Source organism: Branchiostoma belcheri, unplaced genomic scaffold (genome assembly GCF_001625305.1).
Source record: "Branchiostoma belcheri isolate BF01 breed outbred unplaced genomic scaffold, Haploidv18h27 scaffold189, whole genome shotgun sequence".
Classification (NCBI taxonomy): domain Eukaryota; kingdom Metazoa; phylum Chordata; class Leptocardii; order Amphioxiformes; family Branchiostomatidae; genus Branchiostoma; species Branchiostoma belcheri.
Genome location: NW_017803368.1, coordinates 396,033 through 415,057, shown reverse-complemented (window position 1 = coordinate 415,057; position 19,025 = coordinate 396,033). Strand labels below are relative to the sequence as shown.

Sequence of the window (19,025 nt, the reverse complement as noted above, 5' to 3'; positions counted from 1 at the left end):
AATGCCTCTCTAAGGGCTACTTTTATGTATATATATTATGTATTAGTCTATTGTTTTAATTTTTTTTTTTTTTNTTTTTTTTTTTTTTTTTTTTTAAATTTTTGTAAAAGCTTCTCAATTCAGCCTTTGGATGCAAAAAGCTTCTAACCTACTGTACTATGTATGTATGAAGTATGTGTTTCTGCAAATAAACCAGTCTATATTGACGTCATTGCTAGGCTCATGCATGTCAACACTGAAATAGCTTTGTAACACGAATACTGTCAGGTTGTTCAAGGGTAAAATCATGTACGTAATATGTCCCATGACCAATTTGTTATACATGTAGTTGCTATTTTCTTAGCTACCCTGTGACCGTGAGCCAGACTGAATATCAGGCCCTTATAATTAGACCCCATTCACATTAAAAAAAATTGAAAATGATCCAGATTGAGCATCAAATTGTCCTCAGAAATTATCTCTCCGGATTGACAATGGGTTCACACTGCTTTTCGCTGATCCGGATTGCGACGCACTGAAAATGGATGGAGGAGTCACGTGGAATACAGCAGAGCCCGCCATCTAATTCTTGAACGCGGAGCCGCTGCAACTCCGCCGTAAATTTTGCCAAAAAAGAAACTCAAAAAGTATGCACAGCTTTAGCATATATAATATTTTATAGAGAGCACCTCTGTGATGCAGGTTAACATGTATCTGGGGGCAGTGGTAGCCTGAGGTATTTAGTATCAGCAAACAGAAATAGTATTTCATTCTGTATGTTGTGTTAAAATTTTTAGCCCTTGAATTTGTGATGGTAGCACGGCTTGTATTCAACATTTCAAGATATGTTCAGTTACCTTTTGCTATCTTAAGATATTTTTAATGATTCGTGTTGCATTTTAACCATTGTATGTGTAATATAGTAATTTTAATGTGTAAATCAGTAAATCCCCTGGTGTGTCGTCGTGAGTACCGTCCGATGGTGACCACTTTGTATATTTGTTATTTTGGATAAGGGTAATTATGTTTTAACTAATTAGTACATTCTGTAGTTGCAACCAATTCAGGGCCCATGCCCTGCGAGATGTAACATGTGCGTGAAGAACAATAAACCAGTATTACCTTCCCTGCCCAGATGCCTCAGGAAAGCGTATTGAGGTGGCTAACCCTGTGGTGGAACTGGATGGAGATGAGATGACCAGGATCATCTGGGACATGATCAAACAGAAGGTAACTTCTCACCACTGAGTAGGGCTCCAAATAACCACATGCAACTTGTAATTACCTCCATGAAAAATGGAGGTATTGTTTTTGTCTGTCTGTATGTCTGTGTGTGTGTGTGTGTGTGTCTGTCTGTCTGTCTGTCTGTGTGTGTTTCCGCAACTTTGTAGTCAGCATAACTTCAGAACGGCTTTATGGATTGTGATGAAATTTGGTATGATAGTAAGTCTTGGAAAGACAAAGGTCAAGGTCAAGTATGGGCCTCCTGGTGGATGACCTTGGTACTGCAGCAGAACTTCCGGAAAGCTGGAAAAATATTGTTGCGAAATGAGAGAGACGGAAACTAAGGTAAATCTCTGTATTTTAACGCTGGATGTTCATTTTCCTGGCAGGCCTCCTTGTGTGTAGTGATCAAGAATGAATTTTTGTTCCGGTCCAAAAAACCGGTCCACCAACGTTTTGTTTTTTTCGGACCGGACCGATATTATTTTTCTGGTCCGTACCGGTCCACCTGGACTGGTGCGCAGCCCTATTCTAAACGCAGTTGTTTCCGAACTCTTCTTCAGTTGATCTTCCCCTACATCAACGTGGACTGTAAATACTACGACCTGGGTCTGCCCTACCGCGACCAGACTGACGACCAGGTCACCATCGACTGTGCTGAGGCCATCAAGAAGTACAACGTGGGCATCAAGTGTGCAACCATCACCCCAGATGAGGAAAGGGTTGTAGGTGAGCACTGTTCTCACTAGGCTGTTTGATTTCGACCCCCTATGCTGTGATTTAGCCCCCTACTCTGTCTTTTAACCAGCATAGGGGTGTTACTTTTGGGGGAGAACCTTATGACCCTTTAGGCTACGCCAATTTAATTTCTTGGTTAACAGATTTTTCTAGTAAAATAATTGAGCGGGCCGGGTGAGCGAAAAAAAAAATAAAATAAAAAGATTATGGCCCAAAATGGTATGATAGAAGCCATGAAGTCAACACACCAGGCTGGTTCAAAATTTAAACAATAAATTCTGTACTTTTAATGAAACCACTGCATTGAAAGATGGAATAACTAACTACTAGGAAGAAAAGGACTGTTTTCAACTGTTCAGGGCAAAATATGAGCATTTTGCAGTTGATTCTGAATTTTTATTTTTATTTGCAAATCAGAAAAAAATGAAGCGGGCGAATCCGTTAACAAAGAAATTAAATTGGTGTGGCCTTATGAATCTTTAAAAAAAAAACTAAAAATTTGACTTTAGAATGAAGGTATAAAACAGGGAAAACAGAACTTTACAAATTTTGTCCCTCAGTATTAAAGTAAGAAATAATGTCTTGTGGGGTTATAAGTTTATAAATTTTTTTTGGAGAGTACCAGAACCCCAACTGTGGCGGAAAGTTGTCCTTCCATATCTGACCCCTACGCAGTGAAAATCTGGAGAAAACTGTTGTTTTGTTGGCCAGATGGTGGGCTTATAAAGGTTTTCAATGGGCAATTGTACATGTACATGTGTTGTTAAGACCCAGATATATAACACAGCAGTATAATCTAAACACGGATAGTGAGTGAGTGATATATCACACAACCAACATGCATCTTGATTTGCCTCTCCAGAGTTCGACTTGAAGCAGATGTGGAGATCCCCCAATGGAACGATCCGTAACATCCTGGGTGGAACAGTGTTCCGCGAGCCAATCATCTGCAAGACCGTACCCCGCCTTGTTCCCGGCTGGACGCAGGCCATCGTCATTGGCCGTCACGCTCACGGCGACCAGGTACATCCGACAACTTCTCTCCATTACTCACCCAGTGTCCAAAATACCTGTCTGCAATCTGCAGATAGATTTTCAAGATTGCAGAAGAAAAATTTATACAATCTGCAATTTTGCAGAAGGAAAAATAGGCTCCAGATTCAATAGTTTTCAATGTAGCAAACTAGAACTCTCTGGCCCCAAGGACAGACAACACTTAAGCTCCTGTTTTGAAACAACAGGAGCTTCTTCATTAATTTGCATCATCCTTGTCTTGACTTGTCTATCTTTTGTTTCCCTTTGGACTTACTCTCTGTGGAGAAGGATCTATAAAGTCTGAAATTAAAAAGAGTGATAGATTAAACTTAAAAGAATTCCAATAATGCTACAGATTTACAAAGCTATATATGATGTAAAAAAGACATTAATGGTTTGAGAAGGTTGTAGTATGGAGGCTTGTGTATTTGCAGAAAGTATTTTCAAGTTGCAGAACAAAATTTTGACTCTTCTGCAATATTGCAGAGCACTGAAAAAAAGTATTTCGACCACTGCTCACCTGTTACAGAATGATCATTGCGTCAGCGCTTACCAAGTACTTTTACCATGTACAAAATGAGCACTTATGAACAAGGTTGAACTGTAGTGTGATTGCCAACACAAAAAATTGGACTCACACAAATTTTCGACTGTACAACTCCAGTCTCTGTCAAGGAATGAGCAATCCACTGCTTCCGTGACGTCACACAGATAACACACGTGACTCTGTGAGCAGTGGATCATAGGTTGCAGTCTTTCAGTCATAAGTCTGTGGCGCCAATTTTTGTGTCAACTTGGCAATTACTGTTCAACCTTGTTCATAATGACTTCTACCAACACAGATGAGTTTTCAAGATACATTTGTAAAGAAGAGTACTGTTAATTTCATGCTCCCACTGAAAATTACCTGCAGCAGATAAATTTTACCTGCACCAGCTAGAATATAGGAAGTATGGATCACGCTAAAAACTATTCAAAAACAGTATTCTTTATATTTCTTTTGTGCTTCGTAGATGGTAACAGTCAATGCAGCAAATAAATATCCATATATACCTACATGTATCAATAAACCCAGTGCAGGTAGACATCAGAAATTCCTGCACAGCTATAATTTTATGAGCCCTGTAATCGCAGACAATAATAAAATGAAAAGATATTGGCTGAATGTCACACTCTTGTTCATATAATCTTGACTGTGTAGAAGACGACTACTAAAAGATTTTTTTACAAATCTAACTTCTGGTATAGAATTTTCTTCTTACACAACCAGTAAGGTTCTCACCTGCTTACGTTTCGATGTCTATCAGACACCTTCCTCAGAGCTTCTGACTGGAGTTCTGCAACTCGCCGCTATTTATCGCCAAAGTAGGTGGCGCTTTTGCGGCGAGAATGCAATCCCAAACGTGAGGAAGGTGTCTGATAGACATCGAAATGTAAGCAGGTGAGAACCTTACTGGTTGTGTAAGAAGAAAATTCTATACCCTAAGTATCTTCCAACCTGATGAAATTATTTACGGAAATCTAACTTCTGCTTTCCCTGTGCAGTACAAGGCCACGGACTTCGTGGCGGAGAAGGAAGGGAAGTTTGAGATGGTGTTTACCCCCTCTGACGGCAGCGAACCAACCAGAATGGAGGTGTTTGACTTCAAAAATGGAGGTGGCTGTGGCATGGGCATGTACAACACTGATGAGGTAGGCTGCCCTGGCTTCTCAAAAATGTACTTACAGGGTTCTAGCTAGGATCATGTAATTTTAGCGTAGTGGTACTGGCCACCTGTCGATGGGCCCTCCTTCCGCGGTGCGGAGCTTTTAAAAATTTGAGCTAAAAAAGGGGCCATTTCAGGGATACCCAAAGGGAAAAAAAGTTATTTCTAAGGTATGTACTTGATTGGTAATTTTCCACATTTGATCTTACATTCTTGAACAAAGAAATACAGTCACAATGCCCCTATGCTGTATTTTAGGCCCCCTACGCTACTTTGTACTAGCTAGAACCCTGATCATGAGTCTTAAGATTGTGTACATGTATAAATTAATTCCTAAACAGGGTTCTCACTAGACTGTTTGAGCGTAGGGACCACCTACACTGTGGTTTGGACCCCCTATGCTATGATGTAGCCCCTTACACTGTCTTTCACCCAGTGTAGGGGTGTTTCTTTTTTGGGGAGAATCTTGTAAACTTTCTTAAATCTTTGACAAAATTCAAATATGACTAAATTAGAATGAAGCTAAAACATAACTTAACAAAATTGGTCCCTCAATAAGCAGGAAATAGTGTCTCAGGGGGTTATGAGTTTTAACAAGTTTTCGCAGAGAAATCAAAACCCCCTACTGTGGCCATATCTTTGGATCCTTCTGTACCTGACCCTTACACTGTGAATAGATTTTGTTCTGGACATGCTAGGGTCACAAATTTTGGTTGGTAGATAGGTCTTGGGGTAGGAAAGAAGAGACATGAGTTTGGGCCTCCTAGCGGCTTGTTCTGGAACTGCAGGAGCATTTGTTGAAAAATTTTCATGAGAGGATAACTCATGAACCAGTTGACAGATTGTCATGATTTTTAATATGTAGGTAGCTGAAGGGATGATTGACATAATCAGATGACAATTATGCAAATCAGGAACTAATTTGCATAATCAATGAGGAAATTCTATAAACTGCTATGTTCGATAATATTACTATGAAACACTTGTGACATGTAATTGAGAATGAGATAAAACAACTGAGGATATAGATTATGTAAATGAAGACCTAATCTGCATAATTTATGGGAATTTTTTATAATTTCATAGTTGTAACTGCTGGGAATTTTTACTTGCCACATTTGGAAGTTAAGTGAAGGTGAACATCAATAAACATAATTTATTCAAATGACCTCATTTGCATAATTTATGAGGAAGTGCTATAATAGCCTTTTTGCTAAGATAATGATAATTGGGTGGAGAATATGATCAACTGATATAATTCATGCAAATGAGGCTCTTATTTACGAAATCAATGATTAAATTTGTATAATTCGTCAACTGCAAGGGTTGACATCATTTGGTGAAGGTATGAGATCGTGGAACTCTTGTTTTATCTGACATCTGAATTTCCACCCCTCTGAATTTCTGAAATGTCATTTCAGGCATTTTAGTAGCAATTTTTTCTCAGTAAATCGAGGGAGATACATGTATATTTGTCCACAAGCAAACAGTTGGACAGGTCTTTTAAACAGTCTCAATGGTTTAACCTTATTTGTTTGAACATTTTAGCCGAAATCTTAAAAAAAAGAAGAGAATCCGTAGCTACTGACCCTAGCTTTTTTTCAAGACTGAAACTGTAAACACATATTAATTTTCCTAGTCCTTGCTCTACATGTATGTTGGTTGTTTGACATAGATACAGGTACAGTAGAAATACCCTAACAGTGTTCGAAATACCTGTCTGCAGTCTGCAATCTGCAGATAGATTTTCAAGATTGCAGAAGAAAAATTTATACAATCTGCAATTTTGCAGCAGGAAAAATTGGCACTTGGGATTTGGTGCTCTTGGCCCCAAGGACAGACAACACTTAGGTTCCTGTTCTGAAACAACAGGAGCTTCTTAACTAATTTACATCAACCTTGTCTTGACTTGTTTATCTTTTGTTTCCTTTTGGACTTCCAAAAATTTGTCTTCACTAATTTGCATATCAATCAATAGTTCATGGCATTGCTTATAAACTTTCAAGATTGTAGTATGGAGGCTTGTGTATTTGCAGAAAGTATTTCCAAATTGCAGAACAAAATTTTGACTCTTCTGCAATATTGCAGAGCACTGAAAAAAAGGATTTTGACCACTGCCTAACATTTGTCTGTATCTGTCCAGTCCATCACAGGGTTTGCCCACAGTTGTATGCAGTATGCCATCAACAAGGGCTGGCCTCTCTACATGTCCACCAAGAACACCATCCTGAAGAGATACGACGGCAGGTTCAAGGACATCTTCGAGGACATCTACCAAAAGTATGCACTCGCTTTACTTTGTATAGATTCTAAACTCTTAAGAATACCTTTCGATAATTAAGGTAAACCATTCACACCTAGAAGGGTGGTATGAAAAACTTGCTGTTAAGGTAAGATTGAATCAAACAAGAATTTGAATACCAGTTTTTTTTACTTCACACCCAATTCCTGCTTTTTTTTGTTTGAATCATTCTTTATTCATGAGAAGCTCAAATTGGCCTGCAGGCCGCTTTTTTATTGAGGTCACGGGGGAAGACAAAATATAGAACACACTGATACAGTTTACATCAAGTCCTAATAAATCTATACACATACAAAATGTATTTTTACACAATCTGGACCAGGATGCTGTCACCATGGTAACTGGTGCCATTGCAGAACAGCCTGTGGTGTTGGGTTACATTATGTAGCAAGTGGCAGGACAGAGTTGGAGGGGTAAAATACCTAATTTGGGGAACTGGTGTACGGCTTGTGTCCATTTTGGTCCTTACTGATTTTAAACTGTTTCTTCCCTCAGACATTACAAGAACGACTTTGAGTCGCGGAAGATCTGGTACGAGCACCGTCTGATTGATGACATGGTTGCCCAGGTGCTGAAGTCGTCCGGAGGGTTCGTGTGGGCCTGCAAGAACTACGATGGAGATGTGCAGTCTGACGTGGTCGCTCAAGGTTTGGTTCACCTCCCTGTCTGCAGTTTTGTGTTGAAGTCCAGGGCTCAAAATACTCTTTTCTGCACATCTGCACCAGTATACTATTAGGTAACATTGAAAATTACCTGCACCCGACAAATTTTACCTCCACCACTCGGACATGTCAGCAAAATGTACTGCAGCTGCGCAAAACCCAAAGTTGTCACTGTTTTCTTTGGATGTTTGGTCAACATTGCATCAGAATTTGGCCCGTTGCAGACATGTTTTCTGACACAACATAATTATGAAAACTAGAGGTGGAATCATCCTTGAATACACAAATCTGACCTGAAAAAAATGATACCTTCTGCCAAAGTTCTATGTACAATACATTACAGGGTTTCACACAGATGCAGAACATTCAGTACATGCTGTCTAGTTCTCTGTACAACGTTTTTGCAAGAATATACCTCAGGTACAGAGCTGCAACTCGTAGTAAATTGGAACTGACCCAACTTTGTGGCATCGCGTGGCGTAATGGTTAAAAGCTTTCAGTTCGGAACCAAGAGGTTCCTGGTTCAATCCCCTGGCATGCCTGATGTTGTGCCCTTCGGAAAGGCACTGTACATGACTTTCCTCACTGTACGGTTGAGTGACAGCCACCGGGCCTTTTGGCTAATCGTTGATACTGTGTCCTTGCTTGAACAGGATACGGTTCCCTGGGACTGATGACCAGTGTCCTGGTGTGTCCTGATGGTAAGACCATCGAGGCCGAAGCTGCCCACGGCACTGTGACCAGACATTACCNTTTTTGGGTTGGGCCGCTCCATAGTGTTAGTGGAGCAGCTCTTTGTAAACATGGACAATATTTTTGAGCAACCCATCAATGTGTTCTGCCTCGTGGTCGGACGTGGTCTGGGGCTGGTAAACCGCACATACAGTACTAGTAGATCGGGTAATTTTATGATTTGCTAGTTGTAAAGGCGTCGTGTAGTATGAGCCGGTATATGAAGAAGTAGCCTGTGTTACACAATCATGCTTTCGGCCGGATTGATGTGCAACTGTTACTAATTGCAGGGACTGCGCTAATGCCGACCAGTCGCGCTGTCCTGATAAACCGCGAATGTGCGAGTGTTCCCTGTAGACAGTCCCGGGAGTCATTTTTTTCGCACATTCCAGGAGCCAAACCAAAATACGTTCATGAACCGAGTCCAAAAAACCGAAACGTAGAAAATCGGATGATCGAACCTGATGTACATTTCTCTTTCTGTAGATTGTACACACAACACACACATCTTTAGATAATCTGGCCATGGCAGGTAAAAAAAAGTAACCCTGAATCATACTAGATTAGCGTAAATGCATGTTTATGCGTTCAAAACAAGAAAAGAATTTGTTTCCCGGTATTAATCTCTTGAAACACGGCGCTGAATATTGACGCAAAAAATATTTCGGGCATCGCGTGCCCTTCCCCGTTGTTTAGACTGTATGCAAATCCTGCGTCACATGTCGGCATTTCGCATCTCTGATTGGTTGTTGCGTCTTAAGATGACTGAGCCGACGCGCGTTTAAACAATTTTTCTTTGTTCGATTTATCACACTTCACAGAGAATTGTCGCCAATGGCTACTTCTTTTTGTTGCAATATATAATACTTCACGGAGAATTGTCGCCTATGGCTTCTTGTTACTTTTTTTTTCGCCCGCCCGCTCCATTATTTTTCCAGAAAAATCCGTTAACCAAGAAATTAAATTGGTGTGGCCTTACACTGTCTTTCAAAATCTTGTAAACTTTCTGAAATCTTTGACAAAATTCAAGTTTGACTAAATTAGAATGAAGCTAAAACATAATTGAACAAAATCGGTACCTCAATAAGCAGGAAATAGTGTCTCAGAGGGTTATGAGTTTAACAAGTTTTTGCAGAGAAATCAAAACCCCCTACTGTGGCCATATCTTTGGATCCTTCTGCACCTGACCCTTGCACTGTGAATAAATTTTGGTGAGAACTCTGAATGAGGTCAGGTGAAGTTAAACATTTAAATAAGGCCTTTATAGTAAGTAAATGGAAGTTTGGGGATGTTCAACATTTTTTCCCAGGCCTTTTAAAAAGGTCTAGGAAAAAATGTTGGGTTTCCAGTTTCCCCACCTACCCTAGCAGAAACTTGCCAACCCTAGCATTTTTTTGCTGACCCATGTTAAGGCTATAAATTTTTTTAATCTGACATCTGAGTTTCCACCCCTCTGAATTTCTGAAATGTCATTTCAGGCATTTTAGTAGCAATTTTTTCACAGTAAATCGAGGGAGATATATTTGTCCACAAGCAAACTAACTGGTGGACAGGTCTTTTAGACAGTCTCAATGGTTTAACCTTATTTGTTGGAACATTTTAGCCGAAAGAAAATCCGTAGCTACTGACCCTAGTTTTTTTTCAAGACTGAAACTGTAAACACAAATTAATTTTCCTAGTCCTTGCTCTGTATGTATGTTGGTTGTTTGACACAGATACAGGTACAGTAGAAATGCCCTAACATTTGTCTGTTATCTGTCCAGTCCATCACAGGATTTGCCCACAGTTGCATGCAGTATGCCATTAACAAGGGCTGGCCTCTCTACATGTCCACCAAGAACACCATCCTGAAGAGATACGACGGCAGGTTCAAGGACATCTTCGAGGACATCTACCAAAAGTATGCACTCGCTTTACTTTGTATAGATTCTAAACTCTTAAGAATACCTTTTGATAATTAAGGTAAACCATTCACACCTCAGTGGTGCAAACCTAAACCCAATTTTAGGTTCAGGTCCGGATTCATTAGTCCAGAGGTCTAGGTTCAGGTCCGGACTTGTAAGTCCAGACCTAAACCCATGGCATATACAAAATTGCATGTTGGCAACCTTGCAATGTTGTCTGGGTGAAACTTTGGCCACATAACATGGAGGCCGGTACTTGACGATGCCCGATGGCAATGTTTTCTTCGTTTTGCAGCAAAGATTTTACAATGTACGGAAGGATTTAAAGAAAAGGGGTATGTGAAATGGTCTTTTATGGTAATAAGTCTGGACTCGGTTCTTGACTTTTAGGTTTTTTTGGACTTGAACCTAAACATTCTTACAAGTCCGGATCCAAGTCCAGTGAACCGGTATGCACCACTATTCACACCTAGAAGGGTGATATGAAAAACTTGCTGTTCAGGTAAGATTGAATCACAACCCAGTGTTAAAGCCATTTATATGTAAGAATTTGAATACCAGTTTTTTTTTACTTCACACCCAATTCCTGCTTTATTTTTGTTTGATCATTCTTTATTCATGAGACGCTCAAATTAGCCTGCAGGCCGCTTTTTATTGAGGTCACGGGGGAAGACAAAATATAGAACACACTGATACAGTTTACATCATTCAAAGTCCTAATAAATCTATACACATACAAAATGTATTTTTACACCATCTGGACCAGATTGCTGTCACCATGGTAACTGGTGCTTTTGCAGAACAGCCTGTGGTGTTGGGTTACATTATGTAACAAGTGGCAGGACAGAGTTGGAGGGGTAAAATACATAAGATGGGGAACTGGTGTATGGCTTGTGTCTGTTTTGGTCCTATCTGATTTTAAATTATTGCTTCCCCTCAGACATTACAAGAACGACTTTGAGTCGCGGAAGATCTGGTACGAGCACCGTCTGATTGACGACATGGTCGCCCAGGTGCTGAAGTCGTCAGGAGGGTTTGTGTGGGCCTGCAAGAACTATGATGGAGATGTGCAGTCTGATGTGGTCGCACAAGGTGGGCTTCACCTCCCTGTCTGCAGTCACTGGTAGAGCCAAAAATGTCTATAAAACGTCTAACGGACATTTAATATTCTCGAAAGTTCTGCACATTTTTTAAACATTTGTAAGAATGTCTCTCCAAGGTCTTTACAGGGTCTTTTTGGGAAGGACTTGCTTGTTGTGTTTTCCATTGTTCATGAGGTGTCTGTCAGAATGTCTTTAGAAAAAAGTGTGAAAACTTGCATGCATATGAAAAGCACTGCACAAAGCCAAGACAATTTATAAGGGAGGACACCATTAATTAACAGACAGATGCTTAAGTGCGCATTGTGGTGAACAAAGGACTCTCTCCTATGGATATAAAATGTCCACCTTGGGTTATGTAATGTTGTTTTTCAGTAAATGTCTACTTAATGTTCTCCCGACTGGCCTTTGTTCAGCAATGTCTAAATCATGTCTAATGTCCGTTAGACGTTTTATAGACATTTTTGGCTCTACCAGTGAGTTTTGTGTTTATTCAATATTTATTTATGAAGATTTACTGCATTTGTGGAAGGATTGACATAACAGGTGATTATCACCTCTTGAAGATGTCAACCCTGAAACCAGACTGTAAGGTAGAACCACTCCCACTGGGAAAGTTCCCTACTCTTTTCGACAAGTGTAATGGGTACTTTAACGTGCGTGGGGTGTGGCCCTCCCAATCACAAGAGCTCCATTTAATGTCCTGGCCGAGGGACACCCCTAACCGAGGCAAGGTACTCATTTACACCTGTGTGAAGTGAGGAAAGTTGTGTAAAGTGCCTTTCCCAAGGGCACAAGATTGGTGGCACCAGGTAGGATTCGAACCTGGGACCTCTTGGGTCTGAGCCAAACACTCTGCCGTTTTGCCACACGAACCCCTGTGTTGGAGTCCAAGGCTCAAAATACTCTTTTCTGCACATCTGCACCAGTACAGGTAACATTGAAAATTACCTGCACCAGACAAATTTTACGTCCACCACTCGGACAGCATGTCAGCAAAACGTACTGCAGCTGCGCAAAACCCAAAGTTGTCACTGTTTTCTTTGGATGTTTGGTCAACATTGCATCAGAATTTTGCCCGTTGCAGACATGTTTTCTGACACAACATGTGAAAAGTAGAAGTGGAATCATCCTTGAAGACACAAATCTGACCTGAAAAATTGATACCTTCTGCCAAAGTTCTATGTACAATACATTACAGGGTTTCACACAGGTGCAGTACATTCTGCCGACATGCTGTCTAGTTCTCTGTACAAAGTTTTTGCAAGAGAATACCTTAGGTAAAGAGTTGCAACTCGTAGTAAATTGGAACTGACCCGACTTTGTGGCATCGCGTGGCGTAATGGTCAAAAGCTTTCAGTTCGGAAGCAAGAGGTCCCTGGTTCAATCCCTGATGTTGTGCCCTTGGGAAAGGCACTGTACATGACTTTCCTCACTGTACGGTGGAGTGACAGGCACCGGGCCTTTTGGCTAATCGTTGATACTGTGTCCTTGCTTGACCAGGATACGGTTCCCTGGGACTGATGACCAGTGTCCTGGTGTGTCCTGATGGTAAGACCATCGAGGCCGAGGCTGCCCACGGCACTGTGACCAGACATTACCGGGAACACCAGAAGGTAAGGCCACACCAATTTAATTTGTTGTTTCTCAGATTTTTTCAGGAAAAATATGAAGCGACAGGGTGAAATAAAATTTAAAAAAAACAGGCCAAGGTACTCCATGATAGCCGGAAATGTTTCTATATGAGCCATGAAGTGAACGTACCAAGCTGGTTTATAATCAGAACAATAGGTTTTGAACTTTTAATGAAACAAAATTGCATTGTTACATTGAAAAACTTTAACAACTAGGAAGAAAAGGACTTTCTTCAACCATTGGGCCAAAATATTGTCTTTCATTGAGCATTTTGCAGTTGACTTAGAACAAAATTAAATTTTCTTTTTTTGCAAATCAGAAAAAATGGACAGGGCGAATCCGAGAAACAACAAATTAAATTGGTGTGGCCTAAGTAGCAAACAACTGCTGCATCCACACAGGCTACAGCAAGTAACTTTATGGATGACATCGTCCCAAACAAATTTGATGCGATGGGGAAAAAAAAAAGATTCCTACATTATGACTTTTTTAGATCATAAACCTTGTTAAACAAGAATTTAGGTGACAAAACCATAATACCTTGTAGAACAAGAGAGCATTAAAACAATTATTTAATTAATAATTACATATCAGGATAAAATTGACCTGAAATTGCCTATTTAAGTTAAAACATAATGGAGATATACATATTTTGAAACATGGATAAAATATGTGTCATTAATATACAGAACATAATTATTTATTCATTACGCTATTATTTTGCATGGTCCAATTTTTTCTTACTGTTTAGCAAGATTATAAGTACGCTATTCTGCTTCATCTGTATTTTCTAGTTTTGGGTTTGATGTACTGAAAATCACTTCATCTTCGGGGTAGCAAAATTTCACGGTTTGAGGAAAATGGACTTTTTCACGAAACTAAATATCCGTGGTGGCGGCAGGCGCAGAAGAAAAAAAGTCTGCGAATTATTTGTTCGCGGCAATGATAAATTCTCGGTACAGAGGTGACGGAGAAAACCACAACTATTTAAGTACTATACCACAAATATTAAGTTATTTGCAGTAGTCTTTTTGGTATCCTATTGCCTGGTGTGTAGTGCTGCATACCGGTTCACTGGACTTGCATCCGGACTTGTAAGAATGTTTAGGTTCAAGTCCAAAAAAACCTAAAAGTCAAGACTTATTACCATAAAAAAGACCATTTTGCATACTCCTTTTCTTTCCAAACCACCTAAAACCTTCTTTAGGTTCCAAAATGATGATGAGATTCCAAAATCTTTGCTGCAAAATGAAGAAAACATTGCCATCGGGCATCGTCAAGTGTCGGCCTCCATGTTCTGTGACCAAAGTTTCACCCAGACAACATTGCAAGGTTGGCAACATGCAATTTTGTATATACCATGGGTTTAGGTCCGGACTTACAAGTTCGGAACTGAACCTAAACCTCTGGACTTGAATCTGGACCTGAACCTGAATGTGGGTTTAGGTATGCAGCACTACTGGTGTGTGTTGATCATCTATAATGTGTCGTCCACAGGGAAACCCAACGAGTACCAACCCCATCGCCAGCATCTTTGCCTGGACAAGAGGTCTGGAGCACCGGGGTAAACTGGACGGGAACCAGGATCTAGTCAAGTATGGGGAAACTTTGTGCTTATCAATATCATAAATAGAGGTGAAGCAACACCATATTAAATAATTGTTTATTGCAAATTCTTTCCCGAGGGCTAATTGCAGAAACAGAAGAAATATGGTATAAAAACAGGCAATTAGTACATATAGAACTATTGATAACTACTAAGAAACTACTGGTAAAAAAAAAAAAAAATTAAAAAGGCATGATGTAACATTTTCGCACCAAAAATTGAAATTCTAAGTTGAAATATCTTTTTAATTAGAAATATTTCTGTGTGATTCTGATTTACATGTACTTCCACTTTTCAACATATTTGTGGAATTATCCCACATTTCTGATATTTATGGTTGGAGCTAAGCCAGCCCACATGTGGTGCACTCAGTTTGTGTCACCACCACAAACTACCAGAATGTAAACACAACATGGCAGACAGCTGTGTTGGATTGATTGAAGTTACTACATTAAAATACCCGGTAAGGCCACACCAATTTAATTTCTTGGTTAACGGATTCGCCCGCTTCATTTTTTTCTGATTTGCAAATAAAAATAAAAATTCAGAATCAACTGCAAAATGCTATTTTGCCCTGAACAGTTGAAAACAGTCCTTTTCATCCTAGTTGTTACAGTTATTCCATCTTTCAATGCAGTGGTATCATTAAAAGTTCAAAATTCATTGTTTAAATTTTGAACTACAACTGTAGCCTGGTGTGTTGACTTTATGGCTCCTATCGTACCGTTTTGGGCCATAATAGGATGCCTAGGCCTGTTTTTATTTTTTATTTTTTTCGCCCGCCCGCCCGCTCCATTATTTTTCTAGAAAAATCTGTTAACCAAGAAATTAAATTGGTGTGGCCTAATGGCCAGAAAGTTGACTTTGAAGATCCAGTTTTGCTGCCGTGGAATTGCATCGGATGCCTTTAACTAAGTACCGGGATGTATTTTGTGTTGTAGGTTCTGCCAGACCCTTGAGCAGGCCTGTATTGACACAGTGGACTCTGGGAAGATGACCAAGGACTTGGCTGGATGTGTCTACGGAGGCATGGCCAAGTGAGTTAACTTGACATAAGCACACAGCAATAATGACATTATGACAGAAGTAGATAAAGATGTTTAAGCCCGTATCCATTTTTCCGTCATTTGACAGAATTTTGCCTCTCGTGACAGACAAAAATTTTGCCCAATCTTGGTGGACAAAAATCAGCATGTACATGTAAAGATATGGACGAGAGGTGTTTAAACTAAGCTTAGTCTATCAGCAAAATTTGTCCCGCAAAATGCATTTAATAGCATTTCATAATGATTAAGATAGCCCAAGAACCCTGATTATCATGTCTCTAGTGCTTAAAATGATGTTACTGGTACAACGAAGAAAATTGAGATTATGAAAAAAAAAATCAGCATTGGATTAACATTTAGCTATAGTAATATCAAAACAGTGTTGCAAGAAAAACAAGGGTAACGTAGGTGACTGACTTGTTCCTGAGTGAAGAGACTCTTTTTACACAACGCATTGCAGCACAGGTGTCGCTGCTACAGATGCATTCCCAAATGTACAATATTTACATATCTACACATATGCCTTGTGAACCAGTCAGAATTGCCCTGAGGAAGGTGACAGGCGGTCACCGAAACGTCGGCTGAACAAAAGAATTGGTCGGGTAAAAATGGTCTCTTCACTCAGTGTCTTACCAACCTGATGAAACTATAATAATTGACGGATCTGACTTGTTTCTGTTTCACCTCATCCCTGCAGTGTAAAGCCAGGCCAGTACCTGTACACCATGGACTTCCTGGAGGCTATAGAGGAAGAACTGAAGAGGAAGATGGGCAACTAGTGTGAACCAAACAGTGCTTCATGTGGAACAGTTCATGTCACAAGGGACTGTAGTGCCGAACCATGTGTGTTGTATGCAGTGTATACTATATTGGGAGAACTCCAAATAAAAGTTCTGTACCGTGTACCGCCTCAATTAAATTAGCAAAAACCCGAAAAACACATGAAAGTAAAGCAATAGAGGAGAGAAATTGCTGTTGATACTAAATTATTGCCTCACTTCTTTATCACCAAAGTTGCCATGTCAGAGTGTACAAGAAGAAATTGTGGAGATAAAAAAACTTGTAGTGCTAAACCTAGGAGTGCGAAAAAGATTGCTGTGAAAATTCTAAATATGTGGTTTGTTGATTGTGTGTATGTTACACATGTGCCAGTACTAGTCTATATTCCAACTGCCTGAACAGTAAAAGTTACCCCAACTTAGTACTGATACTTGTCTAGTCTGGCTAACCTCAGCACCCCAATCATCAGCACCCCAAACCTCAGCACCCCAAACCTCAGCACCCCAAATCCTCAGCACCCCAAACCTCAGCACCCNCTTCATTGAGCATTTTGCATTGACTTAGAACAAAATTAAATTTTCTTTTTTTGCAAATCAGAAAAAATGGACAGGGCGAATCCGAGAAACAACAAATTAAATTGGTGTGGCCTAAGTAGCAAACAACTGTTGCATCCACACAGGCTACAGCAAGTAACTTTATGGATGACATCGTCCCAAACAAATTTGATGCGATAGGGAAAAAAAAAAGATTCCTACATTATGACTTTTTTAGATCATAAACCTTGTTAAACAAGAATTTAGGTGACAAAACCATAATGCCTTGTAGAACAAGAGAGCATTAAAACAATTATTTAATTAATAATTACATATCAGGATAAAATTGACCTAAAATTGCCTATTTAAGTTAAAACATAATGGAGATATACATATTTTGAAACATGGATAAAATATGTGTCATTAACATACAGAACATATTGATTATGCTATTATTTTGCATGGTCCAATTTTTCGTACTGTTCAACAAGGTTATAAGTACGATATTCTGCTTCATCTGTATTTTCTAGTTCTGGGTTTGATGTACTGAAAATCACTTCATCTTCGGGGTAGCAAAATTTCACGGTTTGAGGAAAATGGACTTTTTCACGAAACTAAATATCCGTGGTGGCGGCAGGTGCAGAAGAAAGAAAGTCTGCAAATTATTTGTTCGCGGTAAGGCCATGTTGATTTGATTATATGGATGACATCCGCGCGCGCATGAATTTTCGGCCGTTTCCAAAAAAAAAAGTTTTCAACCATACTGTAAATCGTACAAAACAGTTGCAAAATGAGCAAATATATACCGTAAGTTGCAAAAAGAATATTAAAAAATTACCAATGTCGCAAAATGCCAAAATCAAACAAAAAAGACGAAAATGTAAAGAGAAATGAATTTAAAGAGTAGATTATTCACCAAACCATACTCTGTGTCATTTTTTCAACCCTCATGACCACGTAGATTTCATAATGAAAAGAACTTTTTTTTTTGCATAACTTTTTTTTTTATTCGCACGCGCGCATCAGTTTTGGGGTTCCCGGAGGATGTCATCCATATAATCAAATCAACATGGCCTAATGATAAATTCTCGGTACAGAGGTGACGGAGAAAACCACAACTATTTAAGTACTATACCACAAATGTTAAGTTATTTGCAGTAGTCTGTCTGGTATCCTATTTGCCTGTGTTGATCATCTACATCTATAATGTGTCGACCACAGGGAAACCCAACGAGTACCAACCCCATCGCCAGTATCTTTGCCTGGACAAGAGGTCTGGAGCACCGGGGCAAACTGGACGGGAACCAGGATCTAGTCAAGTATGGGGAAACATTGTGCTTATCATACAAATAGAGATGAAGCAAGACCATATTAAAAAGGCATTATTTTGGCACCAAAAATTGAAATATTTTAATTGGAAATATCTTTTTGATTGGAAATATCTCTGTGTGATTCTGATTTACATGTACTTCCACTTTTCAACATATTTGTGGAATTATCCCACAATTCTGATATCTATGGTTGGAGCTAAGCCAGCCCACATGTGGTGCACTCAGTTTGTGGCACCACCACAAACTACCACCCTCCCGAGCAGGGTTAGTGTCTCGGCCTGGAAGTGTCCTCTCCTCTAACCCTGCCAATCCTGATTCGATTTGAGCCTCCAGCCCAGGAGGCTTATATTAATGAGCTTGCCTTATTTGGCACATGCTCTTGAGACTGTAACAGCGTTAGCTCTGCCGCTGCTCTGGCTGCGGCTGGAAAGCCCATGTAGCACAGGCTTTTCCCTCCGCCTGCCCTCACACTAAGGAATACGTCTCGTCCATCAAGCAGTCCCTGCAGCGTGCTGCTTTTTTGGTGTTCGTGAGGCTGTTTGATGCCGAAAAAGTCTTGTACGGCTGAGAAAACATTACCAGCCGCCATTACCATGCCTGTAGCCAGGATTTTGAATGGGGGGGTTCTTCCCACTGCTTGAGGGGACCTCGAGCGCCGTAGGCGCGAGGCGAGCGCCGAAGGCGCGAGGTTCCTAGGGGGGTCCGGGGGCAT

At 40.0% G+C, this 19,025-nt stretch overlaps 2 protein-coding genes across 3 annotated transcripts in view; both read left to right on the top strand.

The window, feature by feature from the left end:
* LOC109467722 (isocitrate dehydrogenase [NADP], mitochondrial-like) overlaps window positions 1-16,634 on the top strand; it is a 21,332-nt gene extending 4,698 nt beyond the window's left edge. The window contains exons 2-12 of one of the 2 annotated variants that reach the window (XM_019765773.1): window positions 1,115-1,209; window positions 1,767-1,932; window positions 2,804-2,964; window positions 4,522-4,668; window positions 6,826-6,962; window positions 7,480-7,631; window positions 8,300-8,361; window positions 12,948-12,998; window positions 14,515-14,612; window positions 15,565-15,660; window positions 16,367-16,634. In XM_019765773.1, coding sequence (XP_019621332.1) covers window positions 1,115-1,209; window positions 1,767-1,932; window positions 2,804-2,964; window positions 4,522-4,668; window positions 6,826-6,962; window positions 7,480-7,631; window positions 8,300-8,361; window positions 12,948-12,998; window positions 14,515-14,612; window positions 15,565-15,660; window positions 16,367-16,448 — 1,247 coding nt within the window. In that variant the 3' untranslated portion in view covers window positions 16,449-16,634. Of the gene's footprint in view, window positions 1-1,114; window positions 1,210-1,766; window positions 1,933-2,803; window positions 2,965-4,521; window positions 4,669-6,825; window positions 6,963-7,479; window positions 7,632-8,299; window positions 8,362-10,141; window positions 10,279-11,222; window positions 11,375-12,885; window positions 12,999-14,514; window positions 14,613-15,564; window positions 15,661-16,366 lie in introns of both variants that reach the window. The other variant, XM_019765771.1, reaches the window with a different exon arrangement.
* A 1,551-nt stretch (window positions 16,635-18,185) lies between these two features.
* The window catches only part of LOC109467724 (isocitrate dehydrogenase [NADP], mitochondrial-like), a 3,429-nt gene continuing 2,589 nt past the window's right edge, over window positions 18,186-19,025 (top strand). Inside the window, exon 1 of the mRNA XM_019765776.1 lies at window positions 18,186-18,301. Coding sequence (XP_019621335.1) covers window positions 18,189-18,301 — 113 coding nt within the window. The 5' untranslated portion in view covers window positions 18,186-18,188. The remainder of the gene's footprint in view (window positions 18,302-19,025) is intronic.